At 32.6% G+C, this 20,866-nt stretch overlaps 2 protein-coding genes across 3 annotated transcripts in view; both read right to left on the bottom strand.

Moving 5' to 3' along the window:
- Window positions 1-538: 538 nt before the first annotated feature.
- Window positions 539-16,201, bottom strand: LOC108906576 (transmembrane protein 53). Its single transcript, XM_018709877.1, has 5 exons — window positions 16,008-16,201; window positions 12,191-12,398; window positions 5,712-5,864; window positions 5,532-5,660; window positions 539-865 (listed from the first exon to the last, which is right to left on the bottom strand). Exons 1-5 carry the CDS (start codon window positions 16,199-16,201, stop codon window positions 704-706), a joined length of 846 nt encoding a protein of 281 aa, XP_018565393.1. The 3' UTR covers window positions 539-703.
- A 2,632-nt stretch (window positions 16,202-18,833) lies between these two features.
- The window catches only part of LOC108906572 (involucrin-like), a 9,820-nt gene continuing 7,787 nt past the window's right edge, over window positions 18,834-20,866 (bottom strand). Inside the window, exons 4-7 of one of the 2 annotated variants that reach the window (XM_018709872.1) lie at window positions 19,999-20,151; window positions 19,795-19,901; window positions 19,320-19,732; window positions 18,834-19,066 (exon numbers count right to left, since the gene is read on the bottom strand). In XM_018709872.1, coding sequence (XP_018565388.1) covers window positions 18,893-19,066; window positions 19,320-19,732; window positions 19,795-19,901; window positions 19,999-20,151 — 847 coding nt within the window. In that variant the 3' untranslated portion in view covers window positions 18,834-18,892. The remainder of the gene's footprint in view (window positions 19,067-19,319; window positions 19,733-19,794; window positions 19,902-19,998; window positions 20,152-20,866) is intronic. The other variant, XM_018709873.1, reaches the window with a different exon arrangement.

Here is a 20,866-nt window from a genome sequence, read left to right as displayed (position 1 = left end):
TGTCAAACACAATTCCACAAGTTTTGCTAGGAACATTTTCCTCCACAATTGAATCTTGTCCAGCAATTCAGACAAAAGTGAGTTTAACCTCTTGACCTTAAAGGATATGCCGAAAATTTTCCTAACCCCATATTTGGGCGTAAAATTTGGCGCTGGCATAAAAAGTAAGATGTTCCTTTTAATATTTTCAAGTTGGCCTTGATTTAACCTTCAAATTTAAGGTCAATGTCAAATTCAAGGTCACCAGCACATTGGTTCAAGGAGATTGGGTCTTTTTTGGGACACCCTGTACATATAGAACTTAAAAGTTCTGTACGTCCCTAAAGTTGTCTGAACAAATTTTTTTTAGTTTTCAAAACCTTAATTTTATATTAAAAAAAAGTGTTTTTATTCTTTTAACAAATATTATTCCTGTTATTGTTCAATAGTAAAACAGTAATCATAGAAAACAACTATAAAAAGTAAACACAGTTAAATATAAATAATCAGACATACTTTTAACACCTAAACATCTCATATGAAAATAAAATAATCTATAATCGTTAATCACACAAAAATTGTGCATGTTTCAACGTACTAAACAAGTTATATAACGTCATCACTTAACAGAAACTGTCGAAATCTCTAGAAAAGGTTACAAGGAGTAGCTTGGTAGCCGTAATATTTTTTTTTCAATTTCCCTTAGCTTTCTTCTTATTACGATTTAAGTGCTACCGTTCAGGCATTTGTTGATGAAGTTGTAGACGCTCTTCACGTAGCTTTCCCGGTTCTCCGCAAGGTGCTTCACATGTAGACTGGTCTCATAGCAGAGAGTCGTCACGTCGACTCCCAATTTTTTTCGGTAGTCGGCGAAGTATTCGATATCCTAGAACAAAATTTGATGCAAAGTGTTTGTTAATATGACGGTTGGAAGGTCACAAGAACAAATAGTACGTCAAACATTGGATTAGTTAACAAAAAACAAAACAATTCTCTTGAAATACGTACAATAAGATCCATTTTTGTTAACACTAGCGTTAATGAAAGTCGATGATCAAAAGGAACTCCCAAATCATTAACTGTGTTGGGTCTTAAGAGAAGAGTGTTACTTTATTATGAGCGAAGATTGATGCTGCAAAATGACATAAAATTGCAATTTTTAATGTTCAATTTGAGATAATTAAAGTTACACCAATATTAATCCTTTTAATTTTTTTACAACAATTCAGTGTTCAACATTAGATACACACCAGTAGATTTTCATACCATTCGCTTATGTTTCACTTCAAGACAAGAAGATATATCTTTAACATAAATTTTAGATAACAATGGACCAAAAAATGAGCCTTGAGGCACCCCAGTTGATACACTGAATTGGACAAATTGTTGTCTATCACAAAAGTGTGACTTAAGTGGTTGACACAACTTACTAAAAAGCGATAGTTTGCAACCTAGAATCAAAATAGTTTGGGCGCGGTGACTATCATAACTATAGCAACCTAATCAATAATAAAAATTAGTTGTTTGAAAAATGAGTCACAGATTTATATTTTGTAATTCACATTCTAAGTATTTAATTCAAAATGAGCTCGGAAATTGAAGACGAGCATTTACCAGGGGAAGTATTGGAAGCGGCATAAAGTGCTGTTTAACAATTAATCACCAAAAAATCGGCGAGGCAGTACGAGATTGCCTACAACGAATTCAAAGGATGGTGTAGTTCGAGGAAAATTCAAAAAGTGTTCGAATAGGTATTACTGGCATATTTCGAACATAAAATTAAAATTAAACCTGCGACGTTATGGTTAGTACACTTCCTATTAACCAACGCATTTTATACTACGCAAAAATTTTTAAAAAGTGATCTCACCCTAATATGACTATCTTAGAAGTAGCTTCGCACACTTCAGTTGCATTGTTTCAGTTTTTTTTCTTACTACATTACTCATAATCTTATTTTAACATGTACCATTTACTGTTTGTTTGTTTTGTTGTCCTCTTACAAACATTTTACTTTGACATTTGACAACCATTTATTGCTTGTACTTGTATTGTTTTATTACCATTTTCTTTGTTTTTTAAATTATGAACTAGTTACGTGTCAACACTGTTATACGCGTGTGTACTGTGCTGTATATGTATTTTACTTTTTTTTCATAATGATTTTATATTACTACTATAATTAATATTTTTTTGACGTGTGTAAACACTTGTTGTGTACTAACACTAATAAATATCTATCTATCTATCTATCTATCTATCTATCTATCTATCTATCTATCTATCTATCTATCTATCTATCTATCTATCTATCTATCTATCTATCTATCTATCTATCTATCTATCTATCTATCTATCTATCTATCTAGTACAGTGAAACATCTTTAATCCGAACACACGTTAATCCGATCACACGCTAATCCGAACGGCTAAATCTGAACGATGACTAGAAAAGACTATATCGAGTTTTTTTGGAAGTAAGAAAAATAAAACATGTGAATAGACAGTGACTTCGTTTTTCCGAGCTGTGAGCTGGAAAAAATTTTCATACCCATAAGTTCGGCAACATAGATAAAGCAGCGAAAAAGCTGTCGCTCGCACGCGCGAAAGGTGATTCAAAATATGAAAAGTGGGGGAGGGGGCTTTCGCTCCAAGACTCAATTCGGAGGTTCAAAATACGAAGGTACGAAAAAAATTGCATTATCTCGGCTTCTAATGAACCAATTTCGATCTTCTTTTTAATTCGATGTCTGGCGAGCCAAGGAATTCGAATATCGTAATGCCAATTGTCTAATTTGCACAAATTTTGTTATAAACAAAGTATCTATCTATTACACTTCTTCTACTATACATCTATGTATCTATTTCACTTTTTCAATGAAAAAATTTGTTTACGTATACAGGGTGTCCCAAAAGTGACGCCCGTCCTTCTGGGATTTGATTAAGGAGACAAAAACAAATCGAAAATCAAGAATGGAAAATTTTCCGATTGTTTTTCTTTGTTGTTATTCAAAAATTTATTTAAAAAACTAAAAAAGTGAAAATCCAATTTTTTCTTCTCAAAACTGAGGTCTATACTTATCGAAACCAAGACAAATCATTTATAACCATTAGTAGGTAAGTATAGTTTCCGATTGTCGGTTGTACCTGGGTGTAAGGAATAATTTTAACCAGAAAAGGATAGAGAAAAACATTTTAATAAAACAATTTTATAAAATGGAGAGGAAAAAAACATAAAGTGCTTAAATAATAGAAATTGTTTTTACAAAAGGTGTTCAAATAAGTTGCCTTCTACTCTAAGACAAAGATAGGCACGATTCAACATTGAAGCTTGAACCCTTTATAGCATCTCTTGGTCTATTAACGCGACAAGAGCGTGTATACAGGGTACTACATTTTCTGGATTTACAGCAGATTCGATGTAAATCTTTTCTTTTAAATAACCCAAAAAAAATCTAGCGGATTCAGATCTGGTAACCTAGGAGACCATGCTATGGGTCCACCTCTTCCAATCCATCTGCCTGGGACGTTTGGATTCAGATAATTTCATACTCGCAAACCATAACGTGATGGAGCTCCATCATGTTGAAATCAATAATTTAGTCTAACTGCTAACGGAACGTCATCCAGCAATGGCAATGGTAAGTTCTCATTTAAAAACATACAGTTGCAGTAAATATCGCTCTAAACTACATAATTATTTAATAACCCAGCCCAAATGCTTATTTCTATTTTTTTTAAATATTTTTTTTGAATAACTCAACAAAGAAAAACAATCTTAAAATTTTTCATTCTTGATTTTCGATTTGTTTTTGTCCCCTTAATCAAAACCCAGAAGGACGGGCGTCACTTTTGGGACACCCTGTATATTTCAACACTGAATATGAATGTATTTAGTTATAATTATTACAATAATAATTATTTAAATAATTTTTGTTTAAACAAATTAAAAATATATATTTGGAAATTAATTTTTTTGTTAAATACAGATAAAATTAAGAAAAAATAGTACTTTAAAACTATAATCTTTGGAAAAAAGTAAATTGCAAATTGATAAATGTAATCTAATTGTTTAAAAATAAAAAGAGTGTTAACTTTAACAATTTACTGTAGCCGTCCTAATCAACCGATTTCAATTTTTCAAAAAACATTTGAAAGGTTGAGCAGTCTTTTCTATGTGAATTTTCAAGTATCTAGATGCTTTATTCGAAGCTGTGCAACATTTTGATAATTCGAAAATTTTTTTCAAAAATTTTTTCAAAAAATTATTTTATGAAAACTATCTAACCCATTTTAATGAAATTTGGTGTGTTGTTTTATTATACTCTAAAGTTTTTTTTAACAAAATTAGAATGCCCTTGGAACAATTAAAATATTTTTAAAAAATGATCCAAAAAACTTGATTATTTTGCCTTTTTTTCATCAATTATTGCTATTTTGCAACATCGGTAATAAATTTAAACATTTTTAACTTACGATGTATTGTTCAAAATTCAATTCTAAAACTATTTTTCCTTTTCAATATCCTTCCAAAATGCACAGGTTCCAAGATATTAGTAAAAAACTCGGATAAAATAGATATTTTTTTAAATTTTTTAAACATTTTTGCAATTTTGAAAATGTTCCAGATCTTGCCCAGATCTAGGGATCCACACTTTTATTATTTAAGTTGTACTGAAGGTAATCCAGAAAAAAATTGCTTGCCCCTTCTCACATTCACCTCAAAACAGATCCTCCCTGGTCTATATCGACACTTTCAATTTACATGTAGTGCAAAGTTAATTGTAATCGTCCTGTTTATAATAGTTACTGTTTTGTATTGAAATGTTATATTACTTAAAATGTATGTTTAATTAATAAAATTATAAATAAATTTCGTACAAATAACAAATTATTTTGACATTTGTTTTATGTTCTAGAACGAAAAAGACTTTGGCGTTCTAGAACATAAAAGTATTTATGATATACGTGTTAAAAGTAAGATTTTATTTTGTGAGTGAAGATGATTAAAAAACTCGCTACGCTCGTTTTTTAATCATCTTCGCGAACAAAATAAAATCACTTTTAACACGTATATCATACACTATTTTTTCTACAAAACTGTTAAAAGTGGGCTTTTTAATTTTCATTTTTGATGTTAAAAATGTCATTTTTTGACACGCGTGTTAAAAGTAAGTTACTTTTAACACTAGTGTTAAAAGTTAAGTTAACACGCGTGTCAAAAAATGACATTTTTAACATCAAAAATGACAATTAAAAAGCCCACTTTTAACAGTTTTGTAGAAAAAATAGCTATTGCAGCTAGGTGAAAAAAAAAGACTCGCTTTGTCAACTGAAAATTTAACGAAAATGTCGAGTTTTAATGACAGTTTTCGAAAAATAATTATTCCGACTCAATACAACTATGTTTTTAACCTTAATATATAAGTTTATTGGTGGATCTTTATTAACACACGGTTTGGTTTTAGGCGCAAATCTTTTAAAACGTAAAACAACCTTGTTTAATCCTCAAAACGAATAAAAATCACCCTTAGTTACCCATCCCCGCTTACCGTATGGGGTATTAGATCGTCGTTCTTAGAGTAAATAAAATGCTGAGGCCACGTGTTCTTTTCGTTTTTCAAATTCTCTAGAGGGTTCGACTGGAACGTGGACTTTGGACAGATGGCGTTGCTGATTACCTGAAACGCACCATAAAATAAAGGCGAAAGATTCATTTCGTAAGGTGTTACCTCATAGAGCCAGATCATGGAAAGGAACATCGTCATCAGGAGCGACATTGAGAAGTTATAGAACACGTTGCCTCCTAGGATGGCAGATATGGCCCGGAATAGGCTCAATATCCTTCGCTTTCCTGGGGCCGAGTCAAAGATTACTCCTTTTATCTAAAAAAAAATAAATAAAATAAAAATAGTAATAATAATAATCATTTTTACGCGATCTAAAACAACTTTGATGTATTTTACTGTATCATAAATCTGTTTTGATATATTTTACTGTTTTTTTGCGCTATTTCTATGTACTCTGACTTATTTTACAGTTGTCCTGTTACATTTGAAGGACTCTAAAGTCGATTTGATGTATTTTGAACGTGAAAAAATTGTTACTAAACATTTTATTGCACTTTATGACGGGGAATAAGGGTATGTAGAATGATAATATCAAAAAAGCAACTCGAAAAAAGTTACTGTCCACGAAAATCTAGATGACCTATCGGAATATTAGTCATTTTATGTTGTAGGCAATTAAATTACCTACAATTTAAAGTATCTAAAGTCATATTTCACTAATTTGTTAACCGTAAAATAACGATCGAACGCGGAAAAATGAGTTTTCGAAAATTGCGCATTATTATTGCAAAAAGCGATGCATGTTGATGAAATTTATGGAAAAGACGGTCAATCCAATGACCAACATGTGTGCCAAATGCCGATTCGATTGACCGTGAAATTTTTGCTCCACGTTAATTAATTTCGTTCTTTTTTTGCAACTAATTCTTTAATACCTAAACTTTAATTATAGAAGTAATATCGTTAGGCCGATCGAAATAACTCATTTAGAGGGAAAAAAAGAAAATTGTTACCTACCTACCTAAGTGGAAATGGTAAAGGGGATTATAATAAACGAAAAAAAAATAAATAAAAAATAAATGCGTGAGCAGGGGTGGCGGAGGTTTGATTTGGGGGTTGAAAAGTTGTGGAAAATTGTATCATTGGGATTTCTGGCGAAAGTTGACGTCAAACAAAAAAGTATCCAATACAAAAGTTATAGATCATGCAAAAATCTACAACTTTTGTAGGGGTCACATTTTAAGATAACCTCAAAATTTCCGAGCAAAATACGAGAAACCGATTTTTTTCTGATTTTTCGTTTTTTATTTCTCATTTCCGCTAAAATAAATTAACGTGTCTTAAATAACCACAATTTTCACACAAAAACACAAAATCAAGAAGTTTCGGAGATACTCATTTTTTCCAGTCTGAAACACTTTTTTTAAAGAAAAATTCTACTTAAAAAAATCATCATATAGAGTTCTGCCGGTAATCATTTTTTTCATTTTAACATATACTTTTTGGTGAAATAAAAAAAATCTGTAATCACAGTTCAAAAACATGCTCAAAAATGCAAAAAAAATAAAAAATGACGCAACAATTAATTTTTCAGTAATTGTTAATAATTTGTTTAAAAAATATCAAAAACTGATTACATCTTTCAATTGTACGAAAAAAATACAAAAAAAACTCACATTGTTTGACCCAAAACTTTTGTGTAGTATTGCTACAAACAAGAATAGTGAATAAATAAAATAAATAATATTTTTTTCCGTAGGATCGATTAGTGTACTTATTTTTTTAAATATTGATGAGTTCATAGATATACAGTGTGTCCAAGATAAGGATGGGATAGCATTAGGATCTAGGAAACGGTACGAGATACTACGGGGTGGCTCAGATTAGAAAAATTTGTGTTTTTTTATACCTAACAATATGCCGTTTAGAAAGTTTTAAAATTCCGGGTAGTTCCGGAGATATCCGAAAAAACCTGAAATTTTGCAAAATTGTTTAATTTTTTTTCTGGCTTTATTTGAAAACGAATTTTAAAATAAATTGCATATTTACAATGCCACTTTTTTCGCTCTATTCAAAGGGGCCAACATTTTTACAATCCGACGTTTCGTCTTCGAGGAGCCATCATCAAGTTAATTTTTTTAAATACGTCGCTTCTATTTTAATGGAAAAATCTAAAGTCATTTTTAATTCTGATTTAGATGATATTATTAATTTTTCGCATTTTTTCGGAAATTTTGAGGTTATCTTAATAAGTGACGTCTACAAAAAGTTGTAGATTTTTGCATGATCTACAACATTTGTATTGGATACTTCTTTGTTTGACGTCAATTTCGCCAGAAATCCCAATGATACAATTTTCAACCCCCCCAAATCAACCTTCCGCCACCCCTGCTCAGGCATTTATTTTTTTTTTAGGTTTAGCCCTTTTACGATTTGTACTTATAAAAGTCCAGGTAAATTTTTTTTTCTTCAAGTGTAATTTGGTTGGACCACGTAGTTTCTGATTGGTCCAAAGAAACGTATCGAAAAAAAAATTCAAAAAGTTAAAATTAAATAGCCCTTTATAACTAACAAAGTATGACGTGCAAAACAGAGTTATAAACAAATCTTCCCAGGGTCAGGCAAAAACGGCTCGGGAATTCGCTCTTTTTGCATTCCATACATTTTTACGGAAACTTAAAAAAGAGTGAAATCACCTATACCTCTTTGTTCTGAAGATAGCTTTTTTTATAACGTTAATTGTTAATAAACTATTGGACATATCGGACCGCGATTTTAGAGACAATTAAATTCTTGAAAATTATTTAATTTCTGGGAAACTGGTCAAAATAAACTCTTAGTTTATAAAACTATTTTTCATTTATACATTGTTTACTATGATCGTTTCGGGTTTTATCCCATCTTCAGATGACAGTATCACAAACATGGATCATACAAATTTTCGCATGTTGTTAAATTGACATCACTGGTTTTCGCATTCTGACTTTGTTAATTTCTATAGATTGTTGGACAATATGTTAGAAAACTAGAAATTGTTAATAGTATTATATTCTGCATATGTTTAAAGATTTTAAACAATATTGTTGACCAATGTTTCAACAATTGTATAGTTCATGTAATAAACACGCTAGCAGCAGTAAAAGTTAACGTTAATGAACGGTCTGTAGGCCGGAGAAAGAGCGCTAGGCCCGTACATGCGCATGAACGTCGTCATCGTCGCGCGCGAGATTTTTTACTTGAACGTTTCAAATTCGGTTCGAGTTTTCAGGTTTTATGATCTAATTCAACTGAAGTATAATAACATTTTCTACGCAGTTTAAAATCACGTGCTTTTTCAGCTGTCTAATAAAAACTAATATGTTGGTATAGCTCTTTGTGGAAGACAGTTGAGCATTAGGCAGGTGTGGTAAGTAACTACGATCACCTATTTACAATTTACAGTGAAACGGATGGATATAAATTGAGGAAACGACTTTTTTCTGACACCTTTGACGTAAACAACGTATTTTCTAGAAACAAGCAGACATTAACGAAATCATTTTTGCGACAACATGTTTAATTAGTATCTACTGGAAAACGGGAAACGTATTGACAGTCTTCTCTGGAAAATGCGGCGACGAAGTCGTTAAAAAATAATTAAAATCTGTAAGACCGATTAATTAGATTTATTTATGTTTGAGATTACGTGACAGGTAATTAAGACTTCGCGCACGATTGACTGTTTAGAATTAGAATCTTATAATATCAAAATGAAATCATTTGGAAATTACTTATGCGACTTAAAAAGTAATTATGCTGAAAACTACAGCGCAACAGACCTTTTTAGTAGTGACGTTACATACGCCAAATAATAAGCAACCATAGTCATGAAGAATTTCTCAATATTTTTACTAAATCGATTTTCGACCTTATGCACTTTGGACATAAGTGTCAAAAAAATGGCTTCTTTGACATGACCGTAAGTATGGCGATATTCTGGCAATATTAGAAATCTTTAAGAAGTTTCAAACCCCAAGCTACAAATTTATGGAATTGTAGAATTTACATATTTAAATTTATAGAACAATATTAATTTTTATAGTAATTAATAAATTAAAATTATATCAATGTTACTGAGCATCAGCGTTGCCAGATTTTTTTTCGGGCAAAGTCGGGACGTACTACGGGTTTGTATAATTGATGTCTAAATAGTACATTGTGTAACGAGTGGGGAAAAGTTGCCAATAGCGCCACGAGGACGCAGTTGACGCACGAGCGAAGCGAGTGCGGAAAGCGCCCAAGTGGCGCTATTTAAAAAAAATCATAACAAACAGAAAAATGATTGAATTTTGTAATTTTTTTTTTTCAATCTGCTCTAAAATATATAACTTTTCTTTTCAGAGAAATAGATATATTTTTTAATTTTTAATAAGAAAGTTATAACAAAAAATCAAATTTTTAATCGTTAATTTTAATGATTTAACAAAATTAAATTTCTGAAATCTTCCCTTAACTTCTAGCCTCCCTAACTCTGTTAATTTTAATAGTACAAGAAAAAGCTAAGAGACCATTTTTATGTAGAATTGTCTGCTTTACAACTTTCATGCAAACCTTTTTTTTTCTAGCTCTTACCCTTTTTGAGTTATCTTGAAAAAGCCCTTTGTTTTATCTTTTTCCACCCTTGGCCGGGGGTTGAACAAAAAATTACTCTCACTTATTGTTATAATATACCTTAAACTAACTCATATCAAAAATTCAGCCAAGTTGACAAAATTTCGATTTAAAGGCTTAGTTAATTGGACTAAACACACTGACACAGAACAACACCAAAGAAAAGCAATAGCAATACTTAGTAGAAGTGGAAAATGCCAAGATTAAACAAAACAAGATATAATTTACTGCATAATTACTGTATAATTTTCCCAAACAGCACCGATTTGCACAAAAATTTGGATTTACCCTCTACTTCAAAGTTGACCCAGTGCCGGGGGTTGCTTTTTATTTTTTAGGGGTGAAAACTACCTCTATTGGATAATAATTATAGAATTGTAGAATCGAGCGTGTAATAGGTTGAAATCATCGTTAAATAAGTAATTATGATGAATTGCAAATTGTCAAGCCCTAAAAACCACCCCGTATGACAGTAATCATTAAAAAATAATGTAGAAAAATATTATTCAGCTACTTGGAACAATTTAATCATATGGTGATATTAAATTAAGATTTCTGTACTGTTTTAATTTTTTGTTATTTATTTATAAGTTTCAACCCTTGCAAAAAAATCGAACAATTACAGTTAATTTTTTTTAGTTCAAAATATATTATTTAAAATGTAATGTATTTATTTTATCAAACCCTAAAAAATAATGTGTTTTCATCAGTGCTTGAATATACGTATTCTGATATTTGCAAAAATATGTGATTGATTTTTTACCCATAACTCGCTTAGTTTTTATGTTGTCAAGCACTAAAAAAAACAATTTGTAGGTTATTTCAAGGTCTAATAGATCAAATAAGTAAAATTTTCTTTCTGCCCTTATTTTTGTAAGGGTTTGAGCGGAAAAGGCTTGAACAAGTTGCTATTTACGAACATATGCAAACTTTAAACAGCCACATCTTAGTTAATTTTTATCCTACAGAAAAAGAAACCAAAATTTTCAAAAAGCAAAACCTATAATTTTGTACTCTACAAAATGTTGGGTATCATTAATAGTTTTTGAATTATTTTGAAGAAAATACATTTTTTTTCAAAAATACAAAAATTCTCTTTTCACTGCCAGCTCAACTTTTTTCAAACTAAGCACTTTAAACCGGTCAAACTTCTAGAGCATATGCAGGTACATAAATAAAGTAAATTGTAAAGTGGTGACGATTATTTTCAATTGGGGTGGTAGTTAGGGGGTGATTTTCACGTTTTTTTCGCCGAAAAAATGCGGACCAAATTTATTTTCGTCATAACTCGCTTAGGTTTGATGTAAGGGACTTTTATAAAAAATAAAAATAAAAGTTTTTTTTCAAGCACTTTAAAAAAGATTCTATGAGTATTCCCTGAAAATGCATTGGTTTTTGATTATTTCACTGTCAAATTTTCAATTTTGGCGATTGACGAATAAGAACCAACATTCAACAAGCTTGTATTGGATCTACAGGTACCATAAACACACCATTCTTTTTGTTTTTATAAGAATAATTTTTTTGATAAAATACTTACTTTTTGAGTTATTCGCGAAAAACCGTCTGAAAAAGTGGTTTTTTGGTTAAAAAATTTACACTTTCACTCGCGAATAAGTCGAAAAATATTGACTCTCAGAAAAAACTTGATAGTACAAAAGTTGCTTAGAATTAGTCAGTATATACATTCCCATAGTTGTTTTCAACGAAACAAGGTCAACTTTGAAGTAGAGAAGTAAGTCCAAATTTTTATGAAAATCGGTGCTGTTTGGCAAAATTTTACGGGAAAATGATCACTCACTGGACTATATTTTACGAAACGCGTGTTGATTGTTCTTAAATACTTCCAAATCCATGTAGAAATAACTACACAAGGGTCAGATTCGGTCTGTACAATTTCAACTACGACAATTTGTTGCGAGTTGCTTAAAATGTGATGTCACACTAAAAGAGTTGAACCGAAAATTGTTTTCACTGAACTGGATACTTACGGGTATTGGTTTGGGGCATTTTTCTAAGGCCAACGAGAAATTCTGGTAGAGAAAAGCTCCACCATTGGAAAAACAGTGGATTATGATAGGATGACTGTCAAAGTTCAAGTCAATCAGCAGTTTTACCAACTTCTCCCCGATGGTTATCATCTGGTACCTCTTGAGGAAAAGGCATTTCACTGGAGCGGTGTACCTGAGAGTGATCAACCTAAAAAAAAGTGAAAATAACTAGTAAAAGCGATATTTGCAATAAGCACTACGGATATTGGGAGACAATTTATTTTTATATTAGTTGATACATTGTACCTACTCCATTTTAAAGGTTTTAAAGTAATTAAAAGTGTTACTTTTGGGTCGCTGAATCCAAATCCAGGGTCCATTTAACCCCATCACCTCAGGATTTTTCATAACCTCAAAAAAAAAACGATATTCTGAACAATTAAACCATATAACCATAAGACTCAAGCTTCCGACGCTAAATCCGATTAACCAAATCCCATAAACATTTGACCCAATAATATCCCAACCTAATAAGCGCATGAACCCTAATGATCCTTTAAACACATAACCAAGGGAATAAACCATAGGCAATCTGTATTATTGCAAAACACCACATAGCTGAGAACTCCTTGAAAATCCAAGTACTCAAACCCAAAAAATTCCCATAACCCTATAAGTCCATAACCCCGTAGTGGGGCTATGGATTGTAGGGCATAGGTTTTTAAGAAATTCTCCACCATATTCACGTTTAGCCATAATACAGATTGCCTATGATTTATTAGTTATGGGGTTACGAGGTTATGAAATTACGGGGTTATTGGGTTATAGGGTTATGGGAATTTTTTGAGTCTGAGTACTTGAGTTTTCAAGGAGTCCTGGGCTATGTGATGTTTTGTAATAATACTTTAATTTATTCCCTTGGTTATGGAGTTATGGGGTTATGAGCTTATAGGGTTATTGGGGTTTGGGTTCATGGGCTTATTAGGTTGGGATATCATTGGGTTAAATGTTTATGGGATTTAGCGCTGGAAGCTCGAGTCTTAAGGTTATATGGTTTAATTGTCCAGAATATCGTTTTTTTGAGGTTATGAAAAATCCTGAGGTGATGGGGTTAAATGGATTGGGATTCAGCGACCCTAAAAATGTATCATAAACATGATCTGACCTGTGGGCCTGAGTCTATTTTTTGTGTGGCTGTGTTATCTCCTAAAATAAGATAGCTATCGAAAAATCACAAGACAAAAACATTTCAAGGTATTATCAGTTAAAAACTCATAACGAAATAAAGTTGTTGTTTCTTTAATGGAATACCCTGTATATTATTTCATATTTCAATTCTTCTCGAAATTCTAAACAAAATTCATATAGCACATCATGTACCTAAACTTAATCGTTTTCAAGATAGCGCTGTCTTTTATTTTTGTTGGCAACACTTTACCGCAAAAATGGCGCAAAATTCTAATCTTGCGTGAATTTTGGAACACCCAATACATATATTATCATCTCTAGTATTTTAAAATATATTTTAAAGGTAGATAATTAAAACAAATTAAAAAATCTTAAAATACTTTTTTATTTCTTTTTTTAAGAAATTTTTTTATAAACTATTTCTAAAAAACTTATCGAATTAAGTTTTTCAAGATAACATTAAAAAATTCTGATCCAGCAATTCAATGACTTGACCATTGTGTTCAAAGTGATTGTCAAAAGGTTCGTAGTAATTAATAAGCGAAAAAATTTAAATAATATTTAGTATATAGTTCCACATAGTCCCTATATTTTTATTAGCATTTCCATAGCACATTTACAAGTAGCATCTTAAAATTTTGAAGTAGGTTAAGCAATGTTGTACATACAAGGAAGTAAACAATAGATTTTACGAGAAAAATGCATTTTATTAGTTTGCTAGGAAAATATTATTAAACGCCCGCACGTATTACTTTTATACAGGGTGTATTAAAATCCTCGTCCCAACTTTAGCGACATATTCTACGTAAGAAATTAACAAACAAAACAGATTCTCCGGTTTCGAGACACAGGATGTTAAAGTTTAAAAAGAAATCGTATTTTTTTTTAAATTATAAGAAAAATAAAAACCAAAAATGATATATTTAAATGTAATTAAAAAAACATACCTGATATATTGGAATTTTTAAATATATCAAGGACATATGCTCTATTCTTATTGTTCTATTATCACCCTTGTCAAAGTTTGATCACGTAAGAAAACGGCTACTACAAAGAGATTTGTTTATTTCCACATTTACTTACAATTGTTTCAACAATCAATAAATATGAACAGGAGAAAATTAATGTCTTTATAATAGAATAAAAAATACAACAGCTGATAATAATCTTTTTTAAATTTTTTAGATATCCGTTTGTGTTTTGCTATAAATACTTGTTCCAAAAGAATTTTGATTTTCGTTATTTAAAACGTCTAGAAGGGGCAGTATATTATTTCTATTTCTTAATTCAATTTAATGGTTATTGTTAAATTTGTAACAATGAATTGAAGTTTATAAAAATGTACTGATACAAAGTCAACACCAGGGCAACTTATTGAGAGTTTTTGAAAATATAGACAGTAAAATCAATTCAACTCGATATTCTATAAAAATGTCCCCTTGCTGCACGCAGGACAGGATATTTTTTGTATAAATAACAGAATTTCGCACCACGAATAAGTGATTAGTGTTATCAAATTATTTATTTCAATTACTTCGAAAATAACAACTCAGGCAATGAAGTAATCGTCACGTTATGCATGATTGAAGCAAAATATAATTTACATAGTTCTCCTAAACTTTTTGAACACCCTGTATCTCAACATCAAAGCGTTTCCGGTCACATGTATTCCTAGGGACATTTTTTAATTTGTGACCAAGGCAAAGTATTTTATACATAAAACATAAAACACACCACAGAAATGAGACAACCCCCAAATCCAAAAGCCAAAGGCTGTGCGGAAGGGGGCTACACTTGAAAAACGCGGACAAACACCCATTATCCATCGACATTGCCAGTGCCGACACCAGGGATCGAACCCGGACCAGAATAGGAAGCCTGGCCGAGAAATGCTTGCCACCGCACTCTCGACCGACTGCGCTACCGTGGCGTATACACCCTGTATACTTCTATTGAATATTATTCTCTTTAAAATATATCAAAAATAAATTGTATAAAAACTAACAATAATTAAAACATTATAAGATAACAAACATAGACGATTAAAAAGTTTTCATTAAATAAAAAATTTGTAACTTAAATTACTTAGGCATTTCTTTAATTCATAGACAGCTCGTTAACCTAATTTGAATGGATACAAGATATCGGACAAAAATGAGAGAAAGTTGTTGCTGTTGGTGAATTAAAAATATAGCGCTTTGTCACTTATTTCCCGAACACCCTACATAAAGAAACTACCATTTAAAACTAAACATTTGATATCGTTTTTTAAAGCAGTTTCAACGTGATTTTGATGCTGTTCCAAGCAATAAATCTTCACTATTGGGATAAAAGTTTACCATTCCTAGAAATACATGCTTTTACCGGAAAATATCAAACCGTGAATAATACAACAAACACCCCTATGACGCAACCAATCTAAAAATGATCATTAACAGCTATACACCACGGGCTAGGGTTAGGAACTCAAATCGCCGCTATAAAAAATCAATAACCCACCAAAATAACCCCGTAAAGTAAACATTACACCTCCAAATGATGTTATATACATTTTCTGTGTTGGAAATACGAAACAGTCGCATTTTTTTCGAAATAAAACGCGTTTTGAACCATACCGGCAAGTACTTACCCCTTTTCCTCGTAGATTTGGGAATATTTGGCCAGGTACTTATCCTGGCACCCGGCCCATCCAAATAACAGGATAACTGGGATTTTTTCTTCGTTCACCACAAACACGAAATCGTGCTCTCCGTTGTGCTGGCTGTAGTTGAAATTCGGATTGGGAAACTTGATGTAATACTCCAGGTTGTCCAGGTCCGCCATTTCTACACCGTGTGCGCGACAGAAACAACTGACTATCGATTGCGCGGCTCGAGGGTAACTCCACGAAATCAGCGCTGGCTTGGGATCGACCGTTAAATCGCTTGTGCGATTTTTTTATGCATATGTACGTCTTGTGCGTGTAATATTTTTAAAAACAGGAACAGACATGACATGACTGAAAATTACGGAGCGTTTGCTATTTTCTGTAGTTTTTCTAATCTGTTTGATTTTTTTCACGGGTGCACACAAAATAAAAGAAAGTGGTATGCTCTAAACAAAACAGCACAAAATTGAACTGTGAACAGTTTAAATTTAAGCAGAATCCGATCCTGTTCCGAACGCTTACGAAGAGCAACGTTTAGTGACGGAACAGTGTATTTTGTGTATGATATGAAAAAGCAAGTATACGCTTCAAGAAATAGTTGGCTATTAGAGCCTACTTTTTGTCAGGAAAAAACGATGTTGTTGCAAGACGTTATGGAATGGATTATTACATAACCGGCATGTACCGAATAAGAAAGTGCTTCTAAAATTGGTTCATCCTCACAGAAATGTATAAAACCGTGTAGAAGGATCGTGGTACCTCTGCTAGAAGATTAGCTAGCAGTTTTCAAGTATGTCATATGCTGAAAAATCAGGCGAGGAAACAAATTACTTACTTATTTCTGTGTGTCTCTTGTATTGATGTATTTCATGTGTCATGTGCATTTGTGTATGTTCTCGAACGTATGTATTTCTTTTAACACAAAAATCTAATTGACGTGGAGTTATACTTGATGGTAAAGCCATTGTATCCAATCTACTGCGTATTATAGTCTTTCTGAAGTCAGTTGAACATGTAAAAAAAACGCCTGGCAATACAATTTAATGAGTTTCATAGGCGTCACTAAAGAAGTTTTCTGCTAAAGGTAAAAAATGATAATAATTTGTATATAATGTGTAGAAAATTTCTATTATATATGTTCATTTGGCCAACAACATATTTTAATTATTTATGTCATCAACCAATTTTATTATATTGATGGTAAATTTCGTTTTGTTCCGTTTCAAAAGGTCTACAAAATGCCATGTTGCAATAATATTATTTCTCGCTTTCGCAATTGTAATGTGAATGACTAATAGAAGGTGCCTGTAGTAAATTAAAATTACCTGAATCACACCAAATCGGGCATTGCTGCACTGCACTGCTAGGCAATTTCTCAACCACTTGTCAACAATTGAGATTTATTGCCCAGTCGCCCAGTGAGGCTGTGTTTGTGCGCCGTTTGCCCGCATTCTTCAGCTGGGCGTATACATTTCTACCACCTCCATGTTTAGCTCGACCAGACCTGTATGGCTAAATAAATATGGGAACAAGTTTTTCAAATATCGCAATGCCGAGTTGCTGCGTCAGCAACCGAAACTGGTACATACTGCCAACCTCTTGGTTCTTCAATTGTGATCGGAAAGACTATACCTAATTTACATCTGAAGCTTTGGATTAAAGAGGTCAGGTCGATTAAATCACGGTACTACTACGGTACACTGTACTATGTATACTTGATTATTTTGACATCAATCTCTAACCCTTGTTGGAAGAATCATATCTTCCCTATCGCATTTAATTTGTCCATTGCCGTGATAATCAAACATCAGATATGCCTCAGGGTTCGATTCTTAGCCCAGTGTTTTTTATCTTTTTCAACAATGATATAACGAATAATTTTACGTCTACTTTTTACTCTGCGGTGATGAACATCTAGCCAACTCTGTATCTGCCAAAAAAACTTCATCAAAGTTTGGTTTTCTCAAAGATCTAGGTGTTTTGAAGGCAGATTTATCTGTACTATTCCTGAATTCTTCGCACGAGTATTATAAAAATTTGGGCTTTATTTTGAGTAATAGAAAATATTTCAAGAATATTTCATAAAAATATTGCAAAAATAGCTCTGCAAACAATTTTCTAAGGTAAATTGGACAATAAAGTATAAGTCTCGAGGATCATTTTGCGCTTTTGAACGTTCCGAAAGCTTTGGCAGGGGCTGAGATATAAATTTTTAAAGTTGGCAACTTTTAGCCATTTTTCGACATTAAATCGCTCCTAGCTCGAAAAGGAAGCGTTTTACGAAAAAATGTCAAGAGACAAAAAGTGTTTATTTTAGTCCAATTTATGGAAAATTTGCAGGGCGTTTTTGTGCAATATTTTTATTTTGCAACTTTTTTGTTAATAACAAATTACCTGCCACTCGGACACGAAAATGTTACTTAGGTTTTTTGTTCTAGGTTTTTTAAATCGACAAGTATTATTTTGGATCAGACTTATCCATCTGAAGGTTATTTTTTAAATTATTAACCACAGTATTGATTTTCCTTTTTATTTTTGTTTTATTATTTATGTTTACACATAATGTCAATTTGGGCTGTTTATTTATTGACAACTGTAGTTATTAACATAACTGATGGTTTTGTTTGTTATTTTTGTTCTTGTTTTATTGTTATTTCGTTGTTTTAACCTTAAAAAATTATTGTAGCAAGCCTTTTGTCTTGTTTTCTACATTTCGATATCAAAAACTTTAGTAACAAATTTACAATAAATTTATTTAAAAAAACATATCTGTTTCAGTATTATAAACATATTTATTGCGAGACATGTAAATCTTTTACATAAGTATAATTTAGATAAGGTAAATATTTTTTCTAGTAAAGACCCCTTCAGTACTCCAAAACTTCCAATGGTGGGCAGTTGTAGTGCCTGATATTCCTTGGCATAATCATCCCATGCTGCAGGGAAGCAACCCTTTTCATGTACTTACAAACAGCATTGACCAACTCTTCGGGTACTACGGGTCCTATACCGACCACGGCGTTTACAGTGACTTCTTCCGACTGAAACAATAGAAAAAGTTACGTTTTTTGAACAAAACACCACACTGAAACGAGCAGACGTTGAAAGGAAAAGTAGTAAGTCGTGATAATTAGTTGTGGACAATCAGTTGTGGTTAAAAAATGGTTGTTGAACTGGATTAAACTGGAAAAACGTATTTGAAGTCAAATGCACACAATAAATCGAATGTTACAGCTGCCATACTGGGTACTTTTACTCCATGAGCCTCCCGTTTGGCTTAAAAGACGCCCCTACCTTATCCTCCTCTTCCTCCTCCACGACTTCGCTCTTCAAATCGACGCTCTCCGACAGGCTCTTGGTCTGATCGTCCTTGAAATGCAGCACAGCCTCCTCCTGGGACTTGGTCAGCGGCATCTCGTCGATCAACCTGCACTTAAACTCCTCGATTTCGGTGTCGCTCTCGCCCGCCATCTCCGTCTGCAAGATCTGGAGTCTGGCAAGGTCCTCCTTTAAGGTCCTGTCGTCCTCGACGACGTCTTGTGGCATGACCTTGGGCTGCTCTTGCACGGTGTTCACAGAACCGGCTGCTTTCTCTCCAGCTGGCAACGCCTCGACTTTCGTCTTTTCGAATTCCTCTTCAACCGCATCGGGCTTGCCTTCTTCTTCGTCTGGATGAGCTGCTTCCTTTTCCTCTTCCTCTTCGCCTTCTGAAAGGTGGAAATAGCGTACGCGTGACTACGGTAAATAAAAGAAAGTGTCATCTGAATACCTTGTTCTTCCTTTATTTCCTCTTCTTCTTCTCCAGGCGCTTCTTCCTCGGCGTTGGCTTTTGTCTCCTCAGGGGCCTCTCCTAGGTCGGTCATCCCTTCTTGTTCTCTAAAAATAATTAATTCAATTTTAAGACACACTTCAGAGTCAACTGGGTACAAATTTTGGATTCATGACTTTTTTTGGTCGTCTAAAATTAGTTTACCCCTCTTCCGAAGCTTCTTTTGAACCCACATCCACGTGATAGTTCATGGAGAAATCGTCGTCTCCAGCTATACTGGGACAGGAAATTACTTCCTTGCTATCTGTTTTCTGTAAAACCTCCTCTTCAGTTTCCTCACATATCTCCGTTTTAACACTAAAAACAACGCCTAGGGTCAAGTTAGATTGTACTAAAGATCAGTTTGTCCCTTTTGGAATCCTTATCAAAAAAATAATAAAGTACTACACCCTATAAAGTTTACAAAATGTATACAGGGTGATTCAAAAAACCGCTGACAGACTTCTAGGGTAGATAATACATAAAAAATTAAGACGAAAAGTTTTAATAAACATAGGGTCGCAAATTCCTCCTTAACGAGATACAGGGCGTTAAAGTTTCTGTAAAATTAAACATTGTCTGCAATAATTCCAAAATGCCTGAACATATCTATTTCAAATTTGCTATGCGTAGTTAGCACCTTAAGACCAATGTTTGATGTACTGCTCAAAATTTTATGATCAGCAGTGGCGTAGAGACGGGGTCAACGTGACCCTTTTTTAAAAATATTTTCTACGCCACTGCTAATTTTGTCAAACGGGCACTATTTTCGTGTAAAGTGTTCAATTGTCTATCGAATTGGTCTCTTGCAAAATTTGGATTAAAGCAACCATTTTTAAGAGAAACACCTTTGTAGAAAATTTGTAAATCCAATTTTATTTTCATTCATTTTAGTTTCGCATAGTAGGCTTGTGCTATTCAAAATAAAATTAAACATCGCCTGTCACTAATGTCAATGTGTACAAGTGAGTTAAGTAAACTAGATTATAAGCTTCTTTTTGTCATTTTTACGCTTTAATTTTACAGAAACTTT

Source organism: Anoplophora glabripennis, unplaced genomic scaffold, assembly GCF_000390285.2.
Source record: "Anoplophora glabripennis isolate ALB-LARVAE unplaced genomic scaffold, Agla_2.0 scaffold108, whole genome shotgun sequence".
NCBI classification, from domain to species: Eukaryota; Metazoa; Arthropoda; class Insecta; order Coleoptera; family Cerambycidae; genus Anoplophora; species Anoplophora glabripennis.
Note: the sequence above shows the minus strand (reverse complement) of the source record. Positions and strands in the feature narration are given on the sequence as shown.